We start from the raw sequence: 23489 nt of genomic DNA, 5'->3' as shown, positions 1-23489 counted from the left end.
TACGTTCACATTATTGTAAACCATATCTCTAGAACTTTTTCATCCTGAAAAACTGAAACTGTCCCCATTAAACGCTAACTCCCCTTTCCTGCTCCCCCAGCCCCTGGCAACCAACATCCTACTTTCGACCTCCTTGAATTGACCACTTTAGGGACCTCAGATAAGCGGAATCACACGGTACTGGTCCTTTTGTGTCTGGCTTAGTTCACTGAGCACAGTCCTCAAGGTCCATCCATGTTGTAGCCTGTGTCAGAATTTCCTTCCTTTTAAGGGCTGAATAATATTCCATTGTATGTAAATGCCACATTTTGTTTATCCATCCGTCAGTGGAAATTTGGGTTGCTTCCACCTCTTGGATGTTGTGAATAATGTATAATTCTTTCCATGTATTTTAAATGCCCCTAATGTAAGGACTGACTTTCCTCTCCTTCGTAAAAACAATTTCCAAGTAAATTTTAGAGATTCCCCTGAACCTACCAAAATGGTACTTAAGCTAAAAGTGTACTTGAAGAGAGATAAAGTGCATTACTACTTTTCCCCACAAGACATACAGATAAAACACTCCTACCTTTTCACAGGCTGTTCTACAGGGTGCCCACTGGGGGCAGGTAAGGCATCCCTTTCACTCAATTCTGACCACCCCATGGGGCACTGGCACAGGCTCTGCGGAGACCCACGTGAGAGAGGCCTGTCACTGTTCAATGGCTTCTCATCTCACGACAGGCACATTTAGAAAGTGATTGCGGGACGTTCCTCTCGAACGGTCATTTAAAAACTAAACCATAAAGTATCAGATGAAGTAAAAAATATGGTTTCAGAGACTCTCACTTATCACCACCCAAAATGCCAATAAACTGGGCACATTACTTTGCTTTTAGTGATCCACAAAAATAATAAGTGTAAGCTAAACACTGAAAATGCTTCATCTCACATATACACACACTCAGGTTAGCTAAAAGGCTGCTACCCATAATATCGATCCGTTTCCTAGTATCTTCGATGGTTGTACATAATGTCTGCTCTGAACTGCTTACAATGGCAGGTTCATAGTTCTGGGTCTGACACAGCCACTATTTGAATTGCTTCATTAAAAAAAACACTAGCTTAAGAAAAGCTGATGTGGTATGGAATCCTGTCATCACTAAAGAGCTGCTGGCAAAAATGGTATAACTCCAACACCTTGTTGTTATCCGGAATCAGAAAACATGACATCCAGTTGATCTTCTCAGTGTAAAATTACGTACTACAGTAACAATATATTTCTTCATCCAAATACTTATGTTACACACAACCCTTGTATAGCTGGATACACGTATATACCATCACTGGTAGAGTAAACACATTATTTGGGTGTGAGTTCAGTGCTCAACTCACTAGCCTACATGAATGAGTGGTTGGGAACCTCTGTTACCCAGGTCTGCTCTCTCAGAGCCCAGAACTGAAGGGTCGCCTTGCCAGGGTACACTCTGATGAACACTGAGAGTGTCACACAGCTGTAAATAAACCCAAACTTTGTACAGATACTTTAGTTTTCACCAGGTTTAAAGAAAAAGGGGCCACACATTTAAGAGTTAGCTGCAGTCACAATCGTAATTCATGCATTCAAGGACGTCTCATCAGAGTGAAGAAACAGCCCGGCACCTACCCGGTTCCTGCAGATGCAGCTTCCCAGTCCCAGCTGTTGCTTCTACTTCTTTTTCTCTCACAGACATGGGCTATTAAGCGAGGTATATAACCGTATTTTGAAATGCTTGGAAAATGTTTTCTCTTTGATAAACACACAACCTCTGTGAGTTACCTGGAGTGGGAACCCCTTCTTCCCCCAACGGTTACGGAGCACCGGAAGCAGCAATTCCAAATAAGCCTGCTTACAATCCTGAGGGGCGTGACAAACTGCGGAGCTATAATAAGTGGGGGTGATTAAGTGATCGTTAGTCCAATAATGTCTTACAGAGGGGAATCAGAAGGAATATCTCCAGAACAGCAACATGGAAAAAAGGACAAAGATGAAAGCAAAGTCTGATTGACTTCCCTGCTTCTCTTTCTGGTGTGAAACACCCAAGGAGCCCTGTTTACTGTCTCAGGTGGAAAGTCCTCAGTTACTTCTTTGCTGCCTAGATTGTGACAGCTGTCTGTCCGGCATCTGTGCATCCTTCCTGGTGCCGGCTGGCACACACACAAAGGGCCTCTCCCACTTTTCGGATCCCACTTGGGAAGCAGACAGGGAAACTAGGTTTAATGGGGGCTAGTCCAGAACTTGCTTCCAGCAGAGAAAGAACTCACAAGAGCTGCCAGGGTCTAGCTGTCTTTACAGAACCATTTTAAATGGAAATAACGGGAGTTTATAGAAAAGTGGGAGAATGTCTCTGCTAGTTACGGGACAGGATAGGATGCACGTAGCTGGAAAGAGAGAGGACTCTAATTCTCAGGGAAGAGGTGGTCCACGGCGAAGAGAGCACAAGCGCATGTCCGGCACCTAGTCCATGGGCCATAATTACGGAGAATGAATGAAAGGAGCCTGACTGGTTCATGCAGGGGAAACGCGACCTGCCCTTCTACTTCTTACAATCAGAGTAATCCTTAGGAGCAGCGTGAAAGGCCAGTAAGAAATGCTGATGCTACTAGAATCCCTCAGGGTTGCCACATGAAGACTAAATATCTCTGCACAGTAAGGATATAAAGGAAGGATGACCTCTGAGGAGAGGCTGGGCTACGATGATGTGGTCCTTAAATATCTGGGGAACAAAACTGGGAGATGACTTAAGAGTATCTCTATCCTTTGGTTTCTACTGACTCAGGAGCTCACATCCTTGAACTTCTGAGTTTGCCCTCAGGAATTAGAGACCTGAGGTCAGGTCTGGCCAGGTGCCCTTAGACAAGGCAGCCAGCTTTCCTGCACCTTGGCTTCTCTACCCCAAGAGAACCAGAAGAAAACCTTTTCTCAGAGACTTCTTTAAAAAATGCAAAATCTTACTGCGCTTACAGTGGTATCATTAGTGTCACGGCTGACTGAAGCGAGACCCACTTTAAAGACTGGACAGCAGGAGGCAGGGACCAGTGTTGAGAGGACGATTTCAGTTTGAGTGCTGCCCTTACGGGTGTGCGTGTCTGGCGCCTGGAAAGGTGGCTGTAGGCTTTCTCATCCACGGAAAATGATGCTGAGATCGACGTGCATCCTGGTGGATGGTCTTTGAGTCCAAGTATCGAGTGGAAAGGGACTTGATGTGAAGGATATGGTAGTTCTTGAGGGTAACGTCTCAAGATCCTCATCAGATTTCCACTCTCCCTTCACGGATCATTTGCATGAACCATGCGAGGTCGTGGGCAGCCAACAACATACCACGATTTTGGTGGCACAGACCCCGGGACTGAGGTGTTCGACCCCAGGGGACAAACTTCATAGATTCATTTAGTCCACAAACAATTAAGAGCCAACTCCACGCGGGGCTGGTCTAGACCTTCTGATTAACAATAATACAAGCATTTATGACGTGCCAGCATCCTTCTAAGAGCTTCACATATATTAACCTACTTTATCCTCACCGTAACCCACGAAGTTGGGCTTGTTTCCGCCTGTGTTTTACGTTAGGCACTGAGAGGTTAAGTACCTGGTTCCAGGTCACACTGCGACCAGGAGTCAGGACTGGAGCACAGGCAGGCGGGCCCCACAGCCCACGCTCCTGCCCCCCGTGCGGTGGTGACCATGACAGCTGAGACCCCTGTCCTCGCGGAAGAGGAGAAAACAGGGCAACAAGTGATGCTATTTCTGGTGCTGATAAGTGCTGTGAGGAACTCTGAAGCAGGGTAAGGGGGTAGGGGTAAGGGGGCAGGGGGCAGAGCCATGTGTGGTCAGGGAAGCCCTCTGTGATGGCGAGCAACCTTAGTAAACGCCTGAGTGAAAAGGGGGTCCAGCTCTGCGAAGGCCTGGGGAGACTATTCCAGGCGAGGGGACAAAGGCTCCCAGAGGGTTACAGGCTGGGGGTAGGGGTGCCAGGGGCAGCAAGGGGTCATGGAATGGCGCAGGTGAGGGAGACAGGCCGTGGAGGGTCTCTGCCGACTTCACGAGGACTGCAGGCTCGTCGTCGGGGATGAAGGCCCTGGAGGGTTTTGAGCAGGTGGTAACCTGCTCTGATTTTTCACCCTGGCAGCCTGTGGAGAAGAGACCACTGGGGCAGACAGGGAGGCGAGTTAGAAGCTGTCACAGTGACCAGTGTGAAGAAAATACAGATGCTATTTTAGGCCTTTAGGCCAAGGCCAGCTTCGCCAGCTCAGAGCGAGGGGGCTCGGGGAATCGCCTGCATCTCGTAAGCTAACTCGGGTCAACGTGAAGCTCGGGTTCAGGAGCAATCTTGACGTGAAAGGGAAGCACCTGCTGCTCTGCTAGTTAACACAGACGCCCTGGGCCCGGAAGCGGGCCGCGCAGGCTCTGCCCCCCATCCAGGAAGGTGCACCTGGCAGGCTGTCCTGGGGAGGGCCCGACCCGTGGCCCCAGAGCTTGAGTCTGTTTTGTGTGGATCCACTGGGAATGTCTGGTGAGAGCCAGTCTATCCTTTCTTTTTTTTCTTCTTTTCTAAAAGCATTTCAAACCAAGTGACACAGACAATTGCATAACTAAAGAAATGGTGGCACGAATTACTTACAGGTCCCTTTTCTAAGCACTTTCTACTCCGAGCAACTTTACAGTAAAAGATAAAACCAGCCTGTTTCGGAGGTGCTTGCCAACTTCTGCATGGGGAAGAGCCAAAGAACTGAATCTTCCTGAGTTTATGCAAAATAAGGACGCAGGCTGCTTGTTTCTCCAAGTTCCAGTGCTAAAGCATCCCATAAAATTCAACCACTGAAGCATGGAAAATGCCATTGTTCTAGAGTTTTTAAAATGGCAACCCCTTTCTCTGCCTCTATTAACACACATGCAAACGTGCAGACCAGCTTCTTTTTCTGACTATCCTATTATCTTTTCATGCTCTTAGTTAAAGATCATTTCCTAGGCTTGTCTGAATGTGGCCAAGTTATCCTATTGCTAGATAACTGTAGAGCTCAGGGAGAGTTGTCTGAATCTGAAATGTTATTCTAGAAGGGATTGTTCCATTATGTAGGCAACATAACAAGACTATTAATTTTGACATAAAATGAAAACTAGTTTTTAATACTGCTTCTTTATCGAACTGTTTATAGAGTCAAGCATGCAGAAGGGTCAGAGATATAAACATATATCCCGATACACGTCATATATCGTGATAAGACATAATGTCAGCCAAGCTGGCATCTCCTGACAATGCTAAAGAAGCCCTTTCCAACACACTCACAGATCTTAGGAAAATGTAAGGGGTTTCCCTCCACCCCTAAACAAATTCACTGCAAGGAAGAGAGAAAAACGAAGGGAAGCAGAAATGGAGCTTATGGCGTGACTGCTGCTAAATCAGAGAAAAAGAGTGAAAAGGATGATTTTTTAGAGGGTGAGAAAACCAGTCGCCAGCAGGCTGCTTTCGCCGTCGGCTCCCTGGTGAATTTTGCAGAGAGAAGGACAAGTCACACCACCCAGGAGGCCAGGCTGCTGCAGGTGCTCCATCCACCTCACGAGAAAGAGCAAAGCAAGCACAAGCCAAGGCAGCCGCCAGCACTGCTACAGGAGGAAAATAAAAACCCCGCCGGGTCCTTCTGGGGTCAGTACCTAAGCAGCTGTGCTTCACACCATCTACACCTGCAGATACACCTTCCACATGCAACAAAATTTAGGTTCATAGCAGTGTCTTCCAGAAAAGGGCAACATTATCTTGAATTATGACTTCAAAGTACTAGGAAAGGACTTCCCTGGTGGCACAGTGGTCAAGAACTCACCTGCCAATGCAGGGGACACGGGTTCGAGCCCTGGTCCGGGAAGATCCCACACACCGCGGAGCCACAACTACTGAGCTCGCGTGCCACAACTATTGAAGCCCATGAGCCTAGAGCCCATGCTCTGCAACAAGAGAAGCCACCGCAAGGAGAAGCCCGCGCACCGCAATGAAGAGTAGCTGCTGCTCGCTTCAACCAGAGAAAGCCTGCGCGCAGCAACGAAGACCCAACGCAGCCAAAAATAAATAAGTTTATATATATATATATAAACTAGGAAAAGTAGATTACATTTATACTCTGTGACACATGTCCACGTATCAATGTGTAATATATCTAACGAAGAGAGAAAATTTAAAGAAGGTTTCCTATACTTACAGCATCAACGTCTAGTAAACTATGAGAACTCAGCTTCCCAGAAGGATGCATTCCCTGGAAATTCTGCATAGCTGATATTTACGTACTCCTTGATTCAATAATATGACAGGTCATCTTTCTTTGTGCACATGAATAGGAGGAAGAGAGTTTCGGGCTTCCCTCGTGGCGCAGTGGTTAAGAATCCGCCTGCCAGTGCAGGGGACACGGGTTCGAGCCCTGGTCCGGGAAGATCCCACATGCTGCGAATCAACTAAGCCCGCGCACCACAACTACTGAGCCTGCGCTCTAGAGCCCGCGAGCCACAACTACTGAGCCCGAGTGTCACAACCACTGAAGCCCAGGCGCCTAGAGCCCGAGTGTCACAACCACTGAAGCCCAGGCGCCTAGAGCCTGTGCTCCACAACAAGAGAAGCCACCGCGATGAGAAGCCCGCGCACCACAACCAAGAATAGCCCCTTTCTCATCACAACTAGAGAAAGCCCGCGCACAGCAACGAAGACCCAACACAGCCAAAAATAAAAACAAAAAAGAGGAAGAGAGTTTCATGATCCCGTGGTGTGAATCACAAACACCAATCAAGGGGGACATGTCAAAGCTTAAAGCTCTTAACGAAAAACCGTACATCACTGAACCATCTTACCTGTCGACGGATTATTCCAAGGTCTCTTTTGGCTTTATTCATTAGGGCTTGGATTTGTACAGGATCCTTTACATTCTTATTTTCTCTGAAGGCATCTCTTATCCTCCTGATGGCGTAACTTCTAAACGAATTCAGGGAAAAAAGGAAAAGGTGTCAGTGTGTCTGAAACGATGCTTTTAAAAATGAATTCACAAGTGGTTCCTTAGGAATTAGCTGTCTGCTAGGCCCCTGTGGATAATCACCTCTGCTCTCTGCTCTTGGAACAGGCCCATTACTATCCTGGGATGACTGAGCAAAAAGATTCGGGGAGATGAATCTACTCCAAACGAGTCAGGTGTGAATGGTAAAGTGCTACTGAAACACTCCTTAGATTATTGGCTTTTTACGGTTATTCACAACTGGCCTCCCTCCATTAACATGGATAAGTGAACCTTCAGTGTGCAGAGACAACACGACAATTGACAGGTGCCACGATGCACTGCATGTGTGTGTACCAAGACGGTGACCGATGCCACGCTTGGGTCAGCTTTCCGGTCTCATCCCACCTTCTCTTGTGAAACAGAACAGGCAAGGATCCATACTGCGACCCTACCACAGTTGAGAGTGGAGATGACACCAAAATGCTCTTCTCCATCTCTAAAGTGCACACACGTGCACACACATAAACTCCCCCAGCCCCGCCCAACATACATCACATGCAGTTCAGGGCAGCGGTTTAAGCACAAGCCTTGCACATCAGACAGGCTTGGGTTTGAATTCTTTTCCAAGTTCCTTCTGTTTGTGAGAACCTGGGCAACCTTCTTAACATAAGCCCCTGTTTCCTCATCTTACGCCTGTCAAACAGGCCTAATACTGCCTACCTCTCAGGGCTGTTGGGAAGGTTAGGCTTTATAATGTGTGCCTGGAATTTGGTACGAAACCTGTACGTAGAAAAACTCAAGAAATAAAAGCTATTCTTTTCTTCTTCCTCTTCTTGTTACACCTTAATGCAATTAGTACCCCCTCTCCTCACGTCAGCCTGTGCTTCACCCTACACCCTTGGGGTCACACCAGGCTGTTGTGTGGATAATTAGCCACAGTAGACGACTCAAAGGTCGGTAACCTCTGGACTCCCACACTCAGAGAGTGATGGCCTTAACCCCGACGCCTGCTCAGCCTCACCAGACAGAAACGAGGACCAAGGAGACGCCGCCCAAGTCAGACACACCAGACGCGACTGTCTCTAGTGTTTGTATGATCTCCGGTTGCTCTGCACTTACCTTGAAACACCAGCTAAAGAATCCACGTGAAACCATTAGTTCCATTTAGAAACCGAAGAACGGAAAAAGCAGCAGAGCAATGAGGGAAGGGGAATGCAATTTCCTCGGGAGCGGGGGGATGGATACAACTGAACTGGGAAACCTTACTTTGGAGAGGACTAATTTTGTTTTAGATAAACTTTCCTAAAGTAAAAGAAAATTAAACATTCAAATATCAAGTCCATTTGCATTTAAAAGCAAGAGAAAATGAAATCTTGTAACGTGAAGAACCACAGGGAGAGAAGTGGACGGCTCAGGAGCCTGCACTTCAGGGTGCGAGCTGCTGCGGGGTCCTGCATCTTAGCCCCATGGGAGCCTTCTGGAGTGCTTGCGCGGAGCTTCTGGGCGCTCGGCATCTATCTCAGGGTCACGGGGATTGGAAGTGGATATACATACATAGATTTATATAGATTTTCCTCATGTACAGCTGCTCATCTAACAAGACTGCAGGCAGCAGCTGGGTGGCTAAAGCAATCTCTGGCACCTTCCGTGCACAACATACTGGTCATTTGTGTCACACAACATCACTGTTCTCCCTCACACCCACACGCTCCTCCAAAACAGTTTCTTTCTGGTGGTGATGGGAATAGAGAAGGAACAAAATAGTTTAATTCTAATATTTCGTTCCATATGCAGACTTGGTTTTACAACAGGAATTTACCTCAGGGAATCATCCAGTGTTTTAATTCTTCTTTTTGGAAAAATACCATGGGCAATAGTGGTCATTACTAAATTCATTCTTCTAAAAGCCAGCAACTAGCCAGAAGAGCTAGGAGCAAAGGAGTATGTCTCGGAACGCAACGACCCAAGTTCTTCTAAAGTTTAAGGAAATTAGAAAATAGCTGAAGACACTCAGCAATTTGTATCATTTGAGTTCAAGGTCAGCGTTCTAAGCGTGCCTTTGTGTATTCTAGTCTCCCCAAAGTCTATACCTAAAGGAACGAAGCTCTTGATCTTCCAATTAAATGTGTCTGAAGCAAGATCAAAAGCTGTCATTCCAATTCTGGCTGCACCTGTGGAACGAGTGACACGGAAAGGTGCCCTCCCCGCTTTCTTGCTCCCCCCGCCCACGTCTAGAGCACAGGTACTTCCCTTTGCCCCAAGAGAAGACACTGCGCTGGTTCTGGACCATAAAACCACTACTGCATGAACAGTTTTTACTCAGATGATTCTTATTTCAAATGGTCATCATTCTGTGAAGGCAACCACAAATCGGGCTGAGTCTTCCCGTTTTCTAGGAAGGGGCTAACCACCAATTATTTCAATCCTGCCCCGCCTTGGTTTGTATCATTTGCGTTTTTTTCACCGCTGCCAAGGGAACCCATTTATCCTTGAACACGTTCTTGCCATCAGTCCCCTGACTGTATCACTAAGCAAGACCATTTCGAAGAAAAACGTGAGATGCTGCCAAGGAGACGGCAGCCAACAGCTGCTGCACAACGGCCTGCATTGGGGCGACCCTAGCGGGAGCCGGAGGCTGTCTGAAATAAGACAAAAAATTAACACGTAAAGGGCAACAGAATGGCAACGGCTACCATGAGAAAGTAGACGGCATCCACAGAAACGGCAGGTGGTTCTGCTAACACGTCACTGCTCTGCCTCTACCGTCCGGAAACTCTGCAGTTTCTTAGGGCTACTTTGTGCAGCAGATTCCCACGAGTCTCTTCTTCTCGACCCCCTCTCCCTGCTCCGTGCCAACACACCTCCAGCGTACACAGGTGCTACTGGCTATCCTTTCCCCACTGCAAGGATCGAACTCCTTTGTGAGATTCTTCCAGCCACTCCAATGTCCCTGGCGCAGGGCAATACGGCCGGCAGGAACGACAGCTCTACGGTGCCTGAGGTCCTGCTTCACCTCTTTCCAGAACCACTGTCAGCCAAATGCAGGCCATAATAATCACAGCCGCCCAGCACCTGGAGGCTCACGTTGGCTTCAGCGGGCAAGAGGTGTCATCTGGCAACCAGCTGATGTAATATCCTCATTTCTGTCATCCTTCGTCACCACCCCACATGCTGGCTTCTCTGCTTATCCATCCTGTAAAAACACCTGTGCCTTCTCCCCTTCCCACTGCCCCAAGCCAAGTATTCCAGTAACAAAACGACTCAACCCTTTCTCTTGGCCTCTTTGGGGCAAACTCCTGCACCTGCCTGGAAGGACGTCCTCCCTCCACAGGCCTTAACTCGGAGATGCCCTGCTCCTGAAGACAGGCTTCCCTCGCAGCCACTAGGGGCAAGCTGCTTCATCCTGCCTCCAGACTCCACGGGGCTGAGAGGAGAGTGCTGCTACGCCCTCCCTCGGAGCCTACTGCTGCTTCGGATCATCTGTTCACCCTTGCACACCTTTGAGGCCATACTGCCTGATGAAACCATGATGTGTGCTTCCGTGACACCGCTGTCTGCTCACTTCTTGAGGTCAAGTCTTAAGATTCATCGAGCCTTAATATCTAAAGGCCACTCAGTGCGTACATAGGCCACCCATGTTAGGTAACAAAAATTTTCATAATACGTAGTAAAGTAAGATCTTTAAAGTCAACTTTTATAGTGAGACAGATGACAGTGTTTGCAAACCGTTACTGAGGTATCTATCTTTGCTCTGCGGACGGAGAGTTCCGCAGCTGGCTAGTCTCTCCTCTTATCCTTTAGGTCTACTAGCTGTTTCTTCCTAGTCTTCCGTGCGGGCTTATCTGACTCTGCTACCTCTTGTATGTTGTATTCTCTAGGGCTCCATATTGGACCGCATTTTAATAACACTTCTTCCAGTAACCGCGTCTATGCCCAAGGTTTCAACTACCATATATGTATATATGCCATTGGTTCTGGACCATAAAACCAGTCCATAGAACCTAACTGCCTTTTGGACTTGCCAACAAAAGGCGCCCACTATGCCCATTACAAATTCTCCCACTGGACACTTTGAAAACTGAGGTTATCATCTTCTTTTCCCTTTTCCCCAATGGCCAGTATTTCATTCCTAGGTAGGAGGATCCTCAGACAGCCAACTGTCCAAGTCAGGCATTTGGGTATTCATCCTAAGTTCCCTCCTTTCCCATAATTCCTTACATTTAGACAATCACAAAATCTTACTGTTTCAACTTACAGTCTTCTGCATCATCTTCCACTTCTCCAAACCCTCAGCTCTAATCTTGGTTCAGGCTCTTACCTCAGATTAATGCAAGAGTCTTGGGATTATGGTGTATGTATGCTGTGTATAATAAAATGCATAGTAACAGCTTTAGAGAAGAAGCTCAAGGATCATCTGAAGGTCATAAGTACTCTGGGTAAGGAACAGAGCAGAAAGCTTCCTTCCTATGAACGTTTAAGTTCCCACTGGAATGGCAGCCCCACACAGTATGGACTTTTATCTTCCTTGTGCCTGGCTCAGAGAGAGAGCTTAATAAATATTTACTAAATATACAAACTTATCCAAATATCATATCAAAGAGACCTTCAAGAAAAATACTAATAATCAGTAAGGAAATCACAACAAAGAGTAAGAAACTCATAAAGAAATAGAATGGAAAGGGTTGTCGCACAAAGACTGAATTAACCTCTGAAAGGGAATGATTACAAAATTCACCATGAGAATCCAATGAAGAAGTCTAGAAGGCCTATCATGTAAGCACTGTGGGAGGTGGAGATCAACAAGGTTACTGGCCTCAGGGGCTGGAGGATGAAATCCACACCCAAATCATGAAAGAGGAAATAAGAGCCAGGCAAAGGGAACTCAGAGGGTCTGAGGAGGCTTTCTGGGGCAATGGAACAGTTCTTGACTGTATATTGGTCAAAAGGTTGAGCCTCACTTAAAGTGGATGCTTTATTGTATGTAAATTATTCTTCAATAGGTTGATTTCTAAAGAAAATTGAAAGATAAATAGTATAGGAGCTACATTACATTTGCCCACTTTTAAGAAAAGCAAAAAAAGGGGAAAAAAAAACCCCACAAAACAAAGACGGCAATGTTAGAGGATAATTATGTACACAGCTGAAGGAAGTAAAAATTAACAGTTAGTACAGAAGCCAGAAGAAAGGACAAACTAGGAAATCAAATCTAAAACACAGAAAGATAAGTTGATGAGAAATATGTAAGAAAAAAATAACCTTCAGAAGAGGGCAAAGGTATATAACTTATGAATAATAAGTGTGAACAAAGTGGACTGTGTAGGTAATTAAAGTTCTAATGGAGAAAATATTTCAGAAGTGATTATAAAAAATTGAGACGGTTCATTGAGACTTAACAACCAGATGACAATGACAATGCCAAGATATTTACTTTTAAAACCTTGAACTCCAAGGTCAGAGGAAAAATATTTTAAGAAAGGATAAAAAAAGAACTTTAAGCAGGTAACACTGAATGCAACAGAGATAAGTATAACCTCAGATTTCTATTTTCAAAATCCACAAAGAAAAGGGCGCTTTCTAGTCATTTCCAGTGCTCTTTTGAGGGTCCAAAGGGACAAATAATACCTATGATTTCTGGCACAGGTACCATGCACAGGGTACTGTGCTCAGGACTGGATACACATTATCTGATTTAATCCGCACAAACTACAACTCAGAGATTAGGGAAAAAAAAAAAAAAAAGGCCAAGATCAAATGTCCAGTAAGTGGCAGAGCTGGATTCTGAACCCAGCTGAACACAGTCTGGGATTTTCAACTCCAAGCTGTGTCTCCTCCAGGGGCCAATAAACCCCAACTATCCAACCTCTGACAAGTACTTGGGATGAGCCAAGGTCTTATTCATTTGCAAAGGCATTAAAGAAAATTGTCTCTGGCATCACAAAGCTTAAAAAGATCATCTTATCTCCCAGCACTGCTCCAAGTACTGCTACAAATAGTTCAAGTGCCAAGTATGTCTTAGGAAAAGCGGCTGGGCTGCGAGCATTATGAGGGAAAGAGCTAGTGACAAAGGCAGTTAAGCGTAAGTGAAATAACCGAGTTTAATTATTTTAAGAAGGAGGACAATGGCCAACGAGAAGGGTATGGGTAAGGAGGTAAAGTTCCTATTAGAAACTTCCTATTAGAAACCCACTCTGGAGACCAAAGGCTCTCAGTTTTGGGAGCAGCTGTAAATAACACCCATTACATACTTCCCTGTTTACAATTCCCTAACGGTTTTCTATTATCTTCAGAATAAGGGTCAAGTGCATTAGCACGGACCTATATTCCTGTTCATCAATCCCACCCCACCCAGCACCACCTCCAGAATGAAACACTGCCTGCAGCTTTACGGGAAGACTTGGAGTTTTCTCAGTTCTTCCTGAAGGCAGGCCTGCTGTTTCTCCACATGTGGTGTGTCCTCCTCCAGCCTGATCTCTTGGCTAACTCCTACTCGTCCTTAAAGACCTGACCCAGTTAGAAACAAATATGACCAAAGATTAATATCCTTAGCATGTAAGTAGCGCATATAAATCGAACAGAAGGACAGAAGGACGACAGTAAATAAATGAGTGAGCAGCACGGACCAGTAATTCACGAGAGAGCCCAAAAAGTGACTAAATTTAAAGAGACAGGTGATATAAATATATGAGTGTTCAGCCTTGGTCATAATCAAAGAAATGTATATTTAAACAAGGTATAATTTTCTGTCCATCAAATTAGCAGAATTTTTTTGAAAAGTAAAGGGCGTGGGACTTCCCTCATGGCGCAGTGGTTAAGAATCCGCCTGCCAATGCAGGGGACACGGGTTCGAGCCCTGGTCCGGGAAGATCCCACACACCGCGGAGCCACAACTGCTGAGCCCACGTACCACAACTATTGAAGTCTGTGAGCCTAGAGCCCGTGCTCCGCAACGAGAAGCCACTGCAATGAGAAGCCCGCGCACCGCAACAAAGACCCAACGCAGCCAAAAATAAATAAATAAATTTATATATAAAAACCAAAAAACTAGGAAAAGTAGATTACAGTTATACTCTGTGACACATGTCCACATATCAATGTGTAATATATCTAACGAAGAGACAAAATTTAAAGAAAGTTTCCTATACTTACAGCATCAACGTCTAGTAAACTATGGGAACTCAGCTTCCCAGAAGGATGCATTCCCTGGAAATTCTGTATAGCTGATATTTACGTACTCCTTGATTCAATAATATGACAGGTCATATTTGTGCACATGAATAAGACGAAGAGAGTTTCGGGCTTCCCTCGTGGCGCAGTGGTTAAGAATCCGCCTGCCAGTGCAGGGGACACGGGTTCGAGCCCTGGTCTGGGAAGACCCCACATGCCGCAGAGCAACTAAGCCCGTGCACCTCAACTACTGAGCCTGCATTCTAGAGCCCATGAGCTACAACTGCTGAGACCGAGTGCCACAACCACTGAAGCCCAGGTGCCTAGAGCCCGTGCTCCACAACAAGAGAAGCCACCGCGATGAGAAGCCCGTGCACTGCAATGAAGAGTAGCCCCCACTCGCCGCAACTAGAGAAAAGCCTGAGCACAGCAACGAAGACCCAACGCAGCCAAAAATAAATAAAGAAATAATAATAATAAAAAAACCTAAAGGGCATGTACAGCCTGATGGTGGGATATGAACTATATCTCCTGTGGGGAAGATAGTATCATACATCATAATGTATAATGATGTTCATTATCTTTTATTCACTAATTCTATTCTTAGTGATCCTACAGAAACAATCTGAAATATGTACAAAGATGTATACAGAAAGATATGCATTACAGAATTGTTTATAAGCATTAAAAATAGAAACAACCTTAAATGTTCATAAATGATGACATCATGCAGCTTTTAAAAGAGATGCTTCAAAAACCTTAAAGCCGCAGATACTAAAGTCGGAGGTATAAAAAGGTGTAAGGAGAATTACCAGTCTCCCTCCCAATCCAGACCCTGTTCTCTCGAGATGCAATCGCAGTTGCCAGGTTCCTGTGTAGCCTCCCAGAGATACTGGGTTCATATTATACCCGCTATGTGTATACTTCTCTTCATAAGTAGTGGGGTTCTAAACATATGGCGCACCTCTAATTCCTGAATAAAAATGTATCTGAGCAATCATTTCCTGTCAGTACAAATGAGTTGACCCATAATGGGCTGTGCAGGGTTCCACCATATGCGTGAATTACAGTCCATTTAGTGGGCCCCTTATTAATGGGTATTTAGGTTGTTTCTGATCTTGCTATTACTATAGCATTACGTGCATGTGTGTCTGTGGGAACAATTCGTAGAAATGGAACCGGTAGGGCAAAGGATATGTATATGGTAGATTTGATAAAATATCATCAAAGTTCTCTCTGCAGAGGGACCGGTCCAAGCTTCCACCACCAACATGTAAGTTGCTGGTTTTCAACACTATTGCCAACACGTGTCATCAAACTTTCTGATCTTTGCTAACCTAACAGATGAAAAACGGTCTCTTATTTCACTTTTTTTTTTTTTTTTGCAGTACGCGGGCCTCTCACTGTTGCGGCCTCTCCCGTTGTGGAGCACAGGCTCCGGACATGCAGGCTCAGCGGCCATGGCCCACGGGCCCAGCTGCTCCGCGGCACGTGGGATCCTCCCAGACCAGGGCACGAACCCCCATCCCCTGCACTGGCAGGCGGACTCTCAACCACTGCGCCACCAGGGAAGCCCCTCTCATTTCACTTTTAATTACATTTTTCTTGTTATGAGTGCTGCTGACCACCTTTTCACAAGTTTAAAGCCCTCTGTGTCTGTTAATAACCTTTGCCTTTTCTTAACTGAGTGATTTGTCTTTTTGATTGATTTGTAAGACCTATTTAGGAAGGTGTTAAGGAAACTATCCCTTTGGGGTGAGCTGCAATGTTCTCCTTGGACTGTCATTTGACTTTATGTGCGTGTGCTTTGTCACGTAAAAACATTCAGTTCTTACGCAGTAAAGTGTAACATTTTTCATGTTATGACTTCTGGTTATATATATGTACAAAAGTCTTCTCTACTGTGAAATCACAAAAAATATTCACCCATGTATTCTTGAAAATTTTTATGATTTATCTTTTTATGTTTAACTCTTTGATCTTCCTGGAATTAATTTTAGTGGAAGATGTTGAATATGGAATCTAACTTTACCCTCTAATGTTAAGTTTCCTGAAATGAAGGATATAACTTTACATTCGGGATGCTCTCAATTAGGTAAAATATAGGTACAGAAAAACTACAAGGAAACAGCATGTTAACAATAATTAGTTTTGGTTATTGGAATTTATGCTTTCTAAATTATTACAATAATTACTTATGAATTATTTAAAAGTGCCTAATGACATAACAAAATCAGTAATTTACCACAATAAAAGAAAAATTGGCAATAGTGGGCCATGGCCGCTGAGCCCTCCATATCCTCAAGTCCATTCTCTACGTCTGCGTCTTTATTCTTGTCCTGCCCCTAGGTTCTTCAGAACCTTTTTTTTTTTTTTTTTGGTTCCATACATATGTGTTAGCATACGGTATTTGTTTTTCTCTTTCTGACTTACTTCACTCTATATGACAGACTCTAGGTCCATCCACCTCACCACAAATAACTCAATTTTGTTTCTTTTCATGGCTGAGTAATATTCCATTGTATATATGTGTCACATCTTCTTTATCCATTCATCTGTCGATGGACACTTATGTTGCTTCCACTTCCTGGCTATTGTACATAGAGCTGCAATGAACATTGTGGTACATGACTCTTTTTGAATTCTGGTTTTCTCAGCGTATATGCCCAGTAGTGGGATTGCTGGGTCGTATGGTAGTTCTATTTTTAGCTTTTTAAGAAACCTCCATACTGTTCTTCACAGTGGCTGTATCAATTTACATTCCCACCAACAGTGCAAGAGGGTTCCCTTTTCTCCACACCCTCTCCAGCATTTACTGTTTGTAGAGTTTTTGATGATGGCCATTCTGACTGGTGTGAGGTGATACCCCATTGTAGTTCTGACTTGCATTTCTCTAATGATTAGTGATGTTGAGCATCCTTTCATGTGTTTGTTGGCCATGTGTATACCTTCTTTGGAGAAATGTCTATTTAGGTCTTCTGCCCATTTGTGGATTGGGTTGTTTGTTGTTTTGATATTGAGTTGCATGAGCTGCTTATAAATTTTGGAGGTTAATCCTTTGTCAGTTGCTTCATTTGCAAATATTTTCTCCCATTCTGAGGGTTGTCTTTTCGTCTTGTTTATGGTTTCCTTTACTGTGCAAAAGCTTTTAAGTTTCATTAGGTCCCATTTGTTAATTTTTGTTTTTGTTTCCATTACTCCAGGAGGTGGGTCAAAAAGGATCTTGCTGTGATTTATGTCATAGAGTGTTCTGCCTATGTTTTCCTCTAAGAGCTTTATAGTGTCTGGCCTTACATTTAGGTCTTTAATCCATTTTGAGTTTATTTTTGTATGGTGTTAGGGAGTGTTCTAATTTCATTCTTTTACACGTAGCTGTCCAGTTTTCCCAGCACCACTTTGAAGAGGCTGTCTTTTCTCCATTGTATATTCTTGCCTCCTTTATCAATAATAAGGTGACCGGGGCTTCCCTGGTGGCACAGTGGTTGAGAGTCCGCCTGCCGATGCAGGGGACACGGGTTCGTGCCCCGGTCTGGGAAGATCCCACATGCCTCGGAGCGGCTGGGCCCGTGAGCCATGGCCGCTGGGCCTGCGCGTCCGGAGCCTGTGCTCCGCAACGGGAGAGGCCACAACAGTGAGAGGCCCGCGTATCACACACACACACACACACAAATAAGGTGACCATATGTGCGTGGGTTTATCTCTGGGATTTCTATCCTATTCCTTTGATCTATATTTCTGTTTTTGTGCCAATACGAGTTTATTCTTTTATGTTACGGCTTCTGGAGTATACATCAGAAAACAAAATTATAAAAAAAGAGTGAGGAGGACTGGAAGTTTGAGAAGAGGAATTTAAAACAATTATTTCAGAAACAGAGAGCCTGACCAAACTTCCAGAACTCTCTATGCAATGAGAAGAGCCAGCTGAGGTTGGTAACATCCAGTACCCATTTGCCAAACTGGGTGATTTTTGTCCAGCTGAGTTCAGTTGCCCAGGTGTAGTTATGGAAACGACAGATGTGTGTGTAAGGAATTATGGTAAATTAATGGCCTCTATGTATTAAAATAATAAATATGAAAATTATGTACATATAACAAAAAGTATATTCAAAACACTATGACCTAAAAACCATTTTTATATAACTGCAGATTTTAGGTACAGTTCTATGGGGATTTTTAAAAAGGCAACAGTCTCTTTAAAAAAAAAACAACAATAAATAACGGAAAGAAAGAAAAGTTCCACTGTCCTGTAGCAGATGCTCTCCTCAGGCCCTAGAGGAAAAGTTTAGGAGTGTTTCTGTCCAGGCTTCCTTTTTGGTGCATAAAAACATTTAAGATCTTTAACCTACAATTCATCAAAATTAAACTTCTAATTACCACTTGGATCTATCCTCATTGCCACTGACATTTTGCTGCAAACAAGATTTTTCAAAATGTAAACCAATTTATCAAAGTAAAGGCCACCTATAAAACACTGTCTAGCTTTGTGGCAGGGAGGCATACAGATCGAGCAGCGGTGGGGTCCTGGCTTCCCCGTTTCTTGGTTTTAGACACGGCTGTGTAGACAGCACGGGTGCCCCGCTAGCTGGACTCGAAGAGCTCAGACCCACAGTCCCCTCCTCACATGTTCCTGGACCAAAAGAGAAACATGTCCTTCATTTGTGGAGTCCTTCAAACTACTCCTGTGAGGGAAAAAACAAAGATAATGCTCAAGTATTAAGTGTCTTCACATATACACATCCTCTTCTTATGGATCTGGCCATATTTCTTTTAAAAGGGTCACCACGACATAAAAGCTCCATGTGCAGGGATGGGATTTTCTGTTTCTTCCCCTGCGACCCCCTCATCTACCTGAGATGAGCTTGACCTGGTATTAAAAAAGCAAACCCAAGCTTTCATCATGTAGTAAGTGTTAAAAGTTAGACTACAGAATACAGCTTTAAAAATTTTATTTTAAAATTACAGTGTGAACCATGCCAATGTAAGACAGGACCTTTAAATGATTTAAATTTGAGGAGAATAACTATGTATGGTAGAATATTCAATTAATTTTGGATTTTCCACTTTATGGGGGAAAATAAAGCACGAACAATAAAAATTCCTCTTGGTCATTAAACTCAAATGTCTTCATTAAAATTTCCTATCAGTGCTGCTAAAAAGAAGCCAAATAAAATGCGTTTTTGTTTATTTTATCCTTTCCTCCTGCCATTAGTCACCAGCAAGAATAAGTGAGCAACGTATGTTTTCTAGATATAAGGAGGTCTCATGGATAAGACCAATGATGGCAGGCAGACAATGAGTGATGCGGCAGATTTGGGGAGCCCTCCAACTGCCTAGAAGTGCTTTCAAGAGCCCAAAGCAGGAGAGAGTCAGATCTGACATGTGGACCCACACTTCCCACCAGGCACTGCGTGAAAATACCAGTATTCCCTCAGGAAGAGCCACAAAGAATATTTACACATTAAAGCAGTGAAGATGCCTGGAAATGTGAGAAAGCAAAGTTAGGCACCTAGATTCCTTCACAGGGCTTCTCCCCCTCCAGTAACACCCATTACATTTTGGGAAATGCTGATCTGGACAAAACTGCTACCCAGGCAGCCCCTTCAAGGTTCAGAGGCTGGAGGCTGAAAGGGCCGGTCCCAGGCGTGTGCCAACAGTTCCCACAGGCAAGTCCTGCTCATTCATCAGAGGCTACTTACAGACCCTCCTCTCACAGCAGCTAATGGATCCAGGGCACCTGCCGCAAACCAGGCACAGCTGCACCTGTATCTCCTCTAACCCTCTGGCAACACAGCCTACCAAGTGCATCAGCTGATCTTAGATGTGTGAGGTCCATGAGTCACAGCAGAGATTGTCAATATATTCCCCGCCCCTTCTTCCAAAAGGTCCCCACCATACAGATCCCACAGCCAAGTCCAAAGTCAAATTATGATAATGAAGGGGAGAACATTCCACGCCCTAATATGCCACTTTGGCATTTGGTTATTTTGAGCTGAAGGCAACTGAGAAACAGCAGATGCAGGAAGGGCTCTCTGCCCTTCTCTTTTCTGCCAAAAGCAGGGCATAAATTTCCCATGAGAAAGGTGTCCTCCTGGTACCAGGAAGAAGAGAACATTCTTCCCACCAGATATGGGGAGTTTATGCTGAGATGAGTCTACACAAACCACACTAAATAACCCTGTCTTCTGTTAGTTTCCCCCACATATTTCCTAGTCAATTTCCAACAATATCCTGTCCTTAGCTGCCCAAATCCCTTGGCTTTGTCTAGTCACTGCTCCACAATTTACCGCCCTTTGTAAAAATGGTATACAAGCCCCCAAGTCTAACTGCTTCTTTGGGGCTGCCACTTTTCTATGAAGCTCCTTCCATGCTATGCAAAAATATTAACATGAAATAAAATTCGTACATGGTCTCTCCTGTTAGTCTTCTGACAGTTTAATTCACAGGCTCCGTGCACAGAGCATAAGAGAGTTGAGTAAGTTTTTCCTCCCCTACAGTGGTCTTAGCCTCAGTGCTCAGGACTGCGGGCAGTCCTGGCTTTGAGAAGATGCTGATCCGTGGATGTGCAACCTGGTCTTACCTGAGTGTCCTGTGTCAGGCTGGTATTCTATAGCCCTTTCCTCAGCCTGTCCCTTCACTCCACTGTAACTAACCATCTTACTCTGTATAAAGAAGGGTGGTCAAAATTCTGACTCTAATTTCAAGCCATATTTCTTAAAACAGCCTGTACCATATATTTTCTATCATGATGTTAAAAAAAAAAAACCAACAAAATAAAAACTCTCATTACTTAAGAGGACTAAATTTAGGCTGCTTTATATTTGAAATATTAATTTTGAGGGACTCTTCACCATTATTTAAAAATATTCTTTCTGTTTGTATCGAATATCGCCGAGATGCAGAGAAGAGAAGACTTTTGTGAGATGCACTTACTACTCAAAGGAAGGTCTTGCTCATTCGCTCACACTCATCTGTTAGGCCCCAGACTCGGCGCGAGGTGCTTAGGATCCAAGTGGAAACCAGCCATGGTTTCACAAAGCTCCCGGGGTTGGGACACACTATACATCACTGTATCTTATAACGGGACTATATGGGAAGTGCTCTGAGAATAGAGAGGAAGGAGGGAGTAACTCAGCCTGGGGTCTGGGAAGTCTTTCTAGGGAGGTTGACATCCTTGAAGGATGAAAGGAATTTCACCAGAGTGGAGAGCCATTCTGCAAAGGGAGGCCAAAGACAAATACAGAATTCAAAGTCCCTTATTTCTATATGACTGGGAAAACATACGGGAAAGGAAAGAAAAATATGGAAGAAGGAATACAGAGTCTTGGAGGAAGGAGGGAGGGAAAGAGGAAGACTACTTTTTAAAAAGTATGAGGATGGAATCCTCTGGTAATATGTAGTGATGAGATTAAGGGTGTGGGATAATATTCCAGGTGAAGTTGTGGTTTCAGTGTGATAGCTCCCAGGCAGAATTTAGTTCCCACTAATGAGCACATCTGCCTTCTGTGCCATCTCCTGGCCTCTGGCCCCTGTGGCACTCTGTCTGCAGCACTGCTGTCCAGCCCCCTTACCCCGCATCGTGCTGCCTGGGATGCTGGGACTTATGGGCACATCTTCCAGGTTCTTTGTCTCACCTGACAGGAGCCCAGACCTTGTCCATCTCTGTGTCCCCACAGGACATACTACGCTTTGCGCACAGTAGGTGCTCTATAACAACTGTTGAATTGAAAAATTTTATTTAGCTAGAATACAAGGAGAGAAACTCCCACAAAAACCTGTGACCCAATGATAACTGTAAGATTTCTATTCCAACAGGAAAAAGAATTACATTTAGCCAGAAGAATTATATAAACAGACTAAAATGATAGTTATGAATTTTTTTAGTCTAACAAGCAATCTTAGATATTATTTTAATCTTTCACCTACTAACTACATGTTTGTGTCTTTTCTTTACTATTCATTTAATACACACTATAGCAAATTAGTAATATTAGTTCTGGAAAGAATTTACATATACCTCCAGTTACTGTTACATTTCAACATTTGCTATGTTTGGCATAAAGCATTTGAACACACAACTGATCATCACAATTCTGATCCATTAAACGTGAAATATGTGGAGGTAAGTTACTTTCGAATACTTTAGACAGAAAAATAATCTGGTTGTGTTAGTCTTAAGAACACACTTCAAGGTCCATTCTTTTACCTCTGGGTCCAAGGTTACTCGGTTACAAAGCAGTTTCATCAGAAAAAAATGTGTTTACTAACTGACTGCCACTGAAAATATCTGAAAATATAAAATGTTTTCACTAGTTTTGAGATGACGAATATATATAATATATTGGCTCGGAATGGGAAGAAATGTTATCAGTATGCTAAATGCTAAACTCTTACCTTTCTGGGGGAGACTCTATGTCAACAAAACTATGACCACCTGAGAAGAACACAGTGTAGTGAAATCTCTCTCTCTCTCTCTCTCTCTCTCTCAGCACAGAGGGAAAGCCATTCTACTGAATGCAGACATCGAGCTTTAACAAACAAAAGTGGTTTTAACAGACAATGGCTCTGAGATCAAGATATTTGAAAAATTAGCTTTAGATAAAATTTTCTGAAATCAGTCTTAATTTTGGGCACATGTTAAGTGGCTCATAGCTCACACTAATTCTATAGAATAAACCAATTTAGTTACACAGGGGTTCATTTTATAACTAATTCACTTGAGTGTCTCACCTGAAAGTTCTTTTGTTTAAACAGATCATAATAGCCCCTTAAAAAAATCTCTAAGGTATAGAACTGGAAGGTTTTGAACTGGAGGGGATCTGAGATTCTCAGGGGTCTCTGGTTCTGGTCATGGTAAATCCCTCAATGTAGGGGGCAAAGCTTTCTACTTAGCCTAGATCTTACCTGGGAGCATAACTTCACACCCACTGCTATTCAAAATGAATCAAAACTTAGAAATAAATACTATTTATGGAGGATTCACTAAAAGGCAAGCCCTCTACCTATCCCTCTGGGTACTCTACACCAGGCACTTGCAATCTTGGTCTCTTGCAGAACTGCTTTATTCACTGGGGGCTTGTGTCATTAGTCAAGATTATGAGATGCCAGAAGAAACCGCCCTATGGAATTTATGCTAAGAAGGTGGCCCTGCATACGAGCCACAAGATAAATTTCTTGGGTTTTAGTACCAGGAAGACTTGCACTTCTAGGCACACGGCTGCTTTTGTATCATGACTCTGTGACTCACGTAACTACTCGTGGTCCCCTCTGGCTCCTGGGAAGCTTAGAGCCAGACCGGAGGCGGTACTATGGCTGCCAAATGTTCAGTCTTCCAAGAA

The 23489-nt window shown here is 44.1% G+C and overlaps 1 protein-coding gene across 1 annotated transcript in view; it reads right to left on the bottom strand.

Annotated features, from left to right (window-relative positions):
• LYRM4 (LYR motif containing 4) overlaps nt 1-23489 on the bottom strand; it is a 117360-nt gene that overhangs the window by 79210 nt on the left and 14661 nt on the right. The window contains exon 2 of the mRNA XM_030881504.3: nt 6851-6971. Coding sequence (XP_030737364.1) covers nt 6851-6971 — 121 coding nt within the window. The remainder of the gene's footprint in view (nt 1-6850; nt 6972-23489) is intronic.

The sequence above is a fragment of the Globicephala melas genome, chromosome 11 (assembly GCF_963455315.2).
Source record: "Globicephala melas chromosome 11, mGloMel1.2, whole genome shotgun sequence".
Taxonomy (NCBI): domain Eukaryota; kingdom Metazoa; phylum Chordata; class Mammalia; order Artiodactyla; family Delphinidae; genus Globicephala; species Globicephala melas.
Note: the sequence above shows the minus strand (reverse complement) of the source record. Positions and strands in the feature narration are given on the sequence as shown.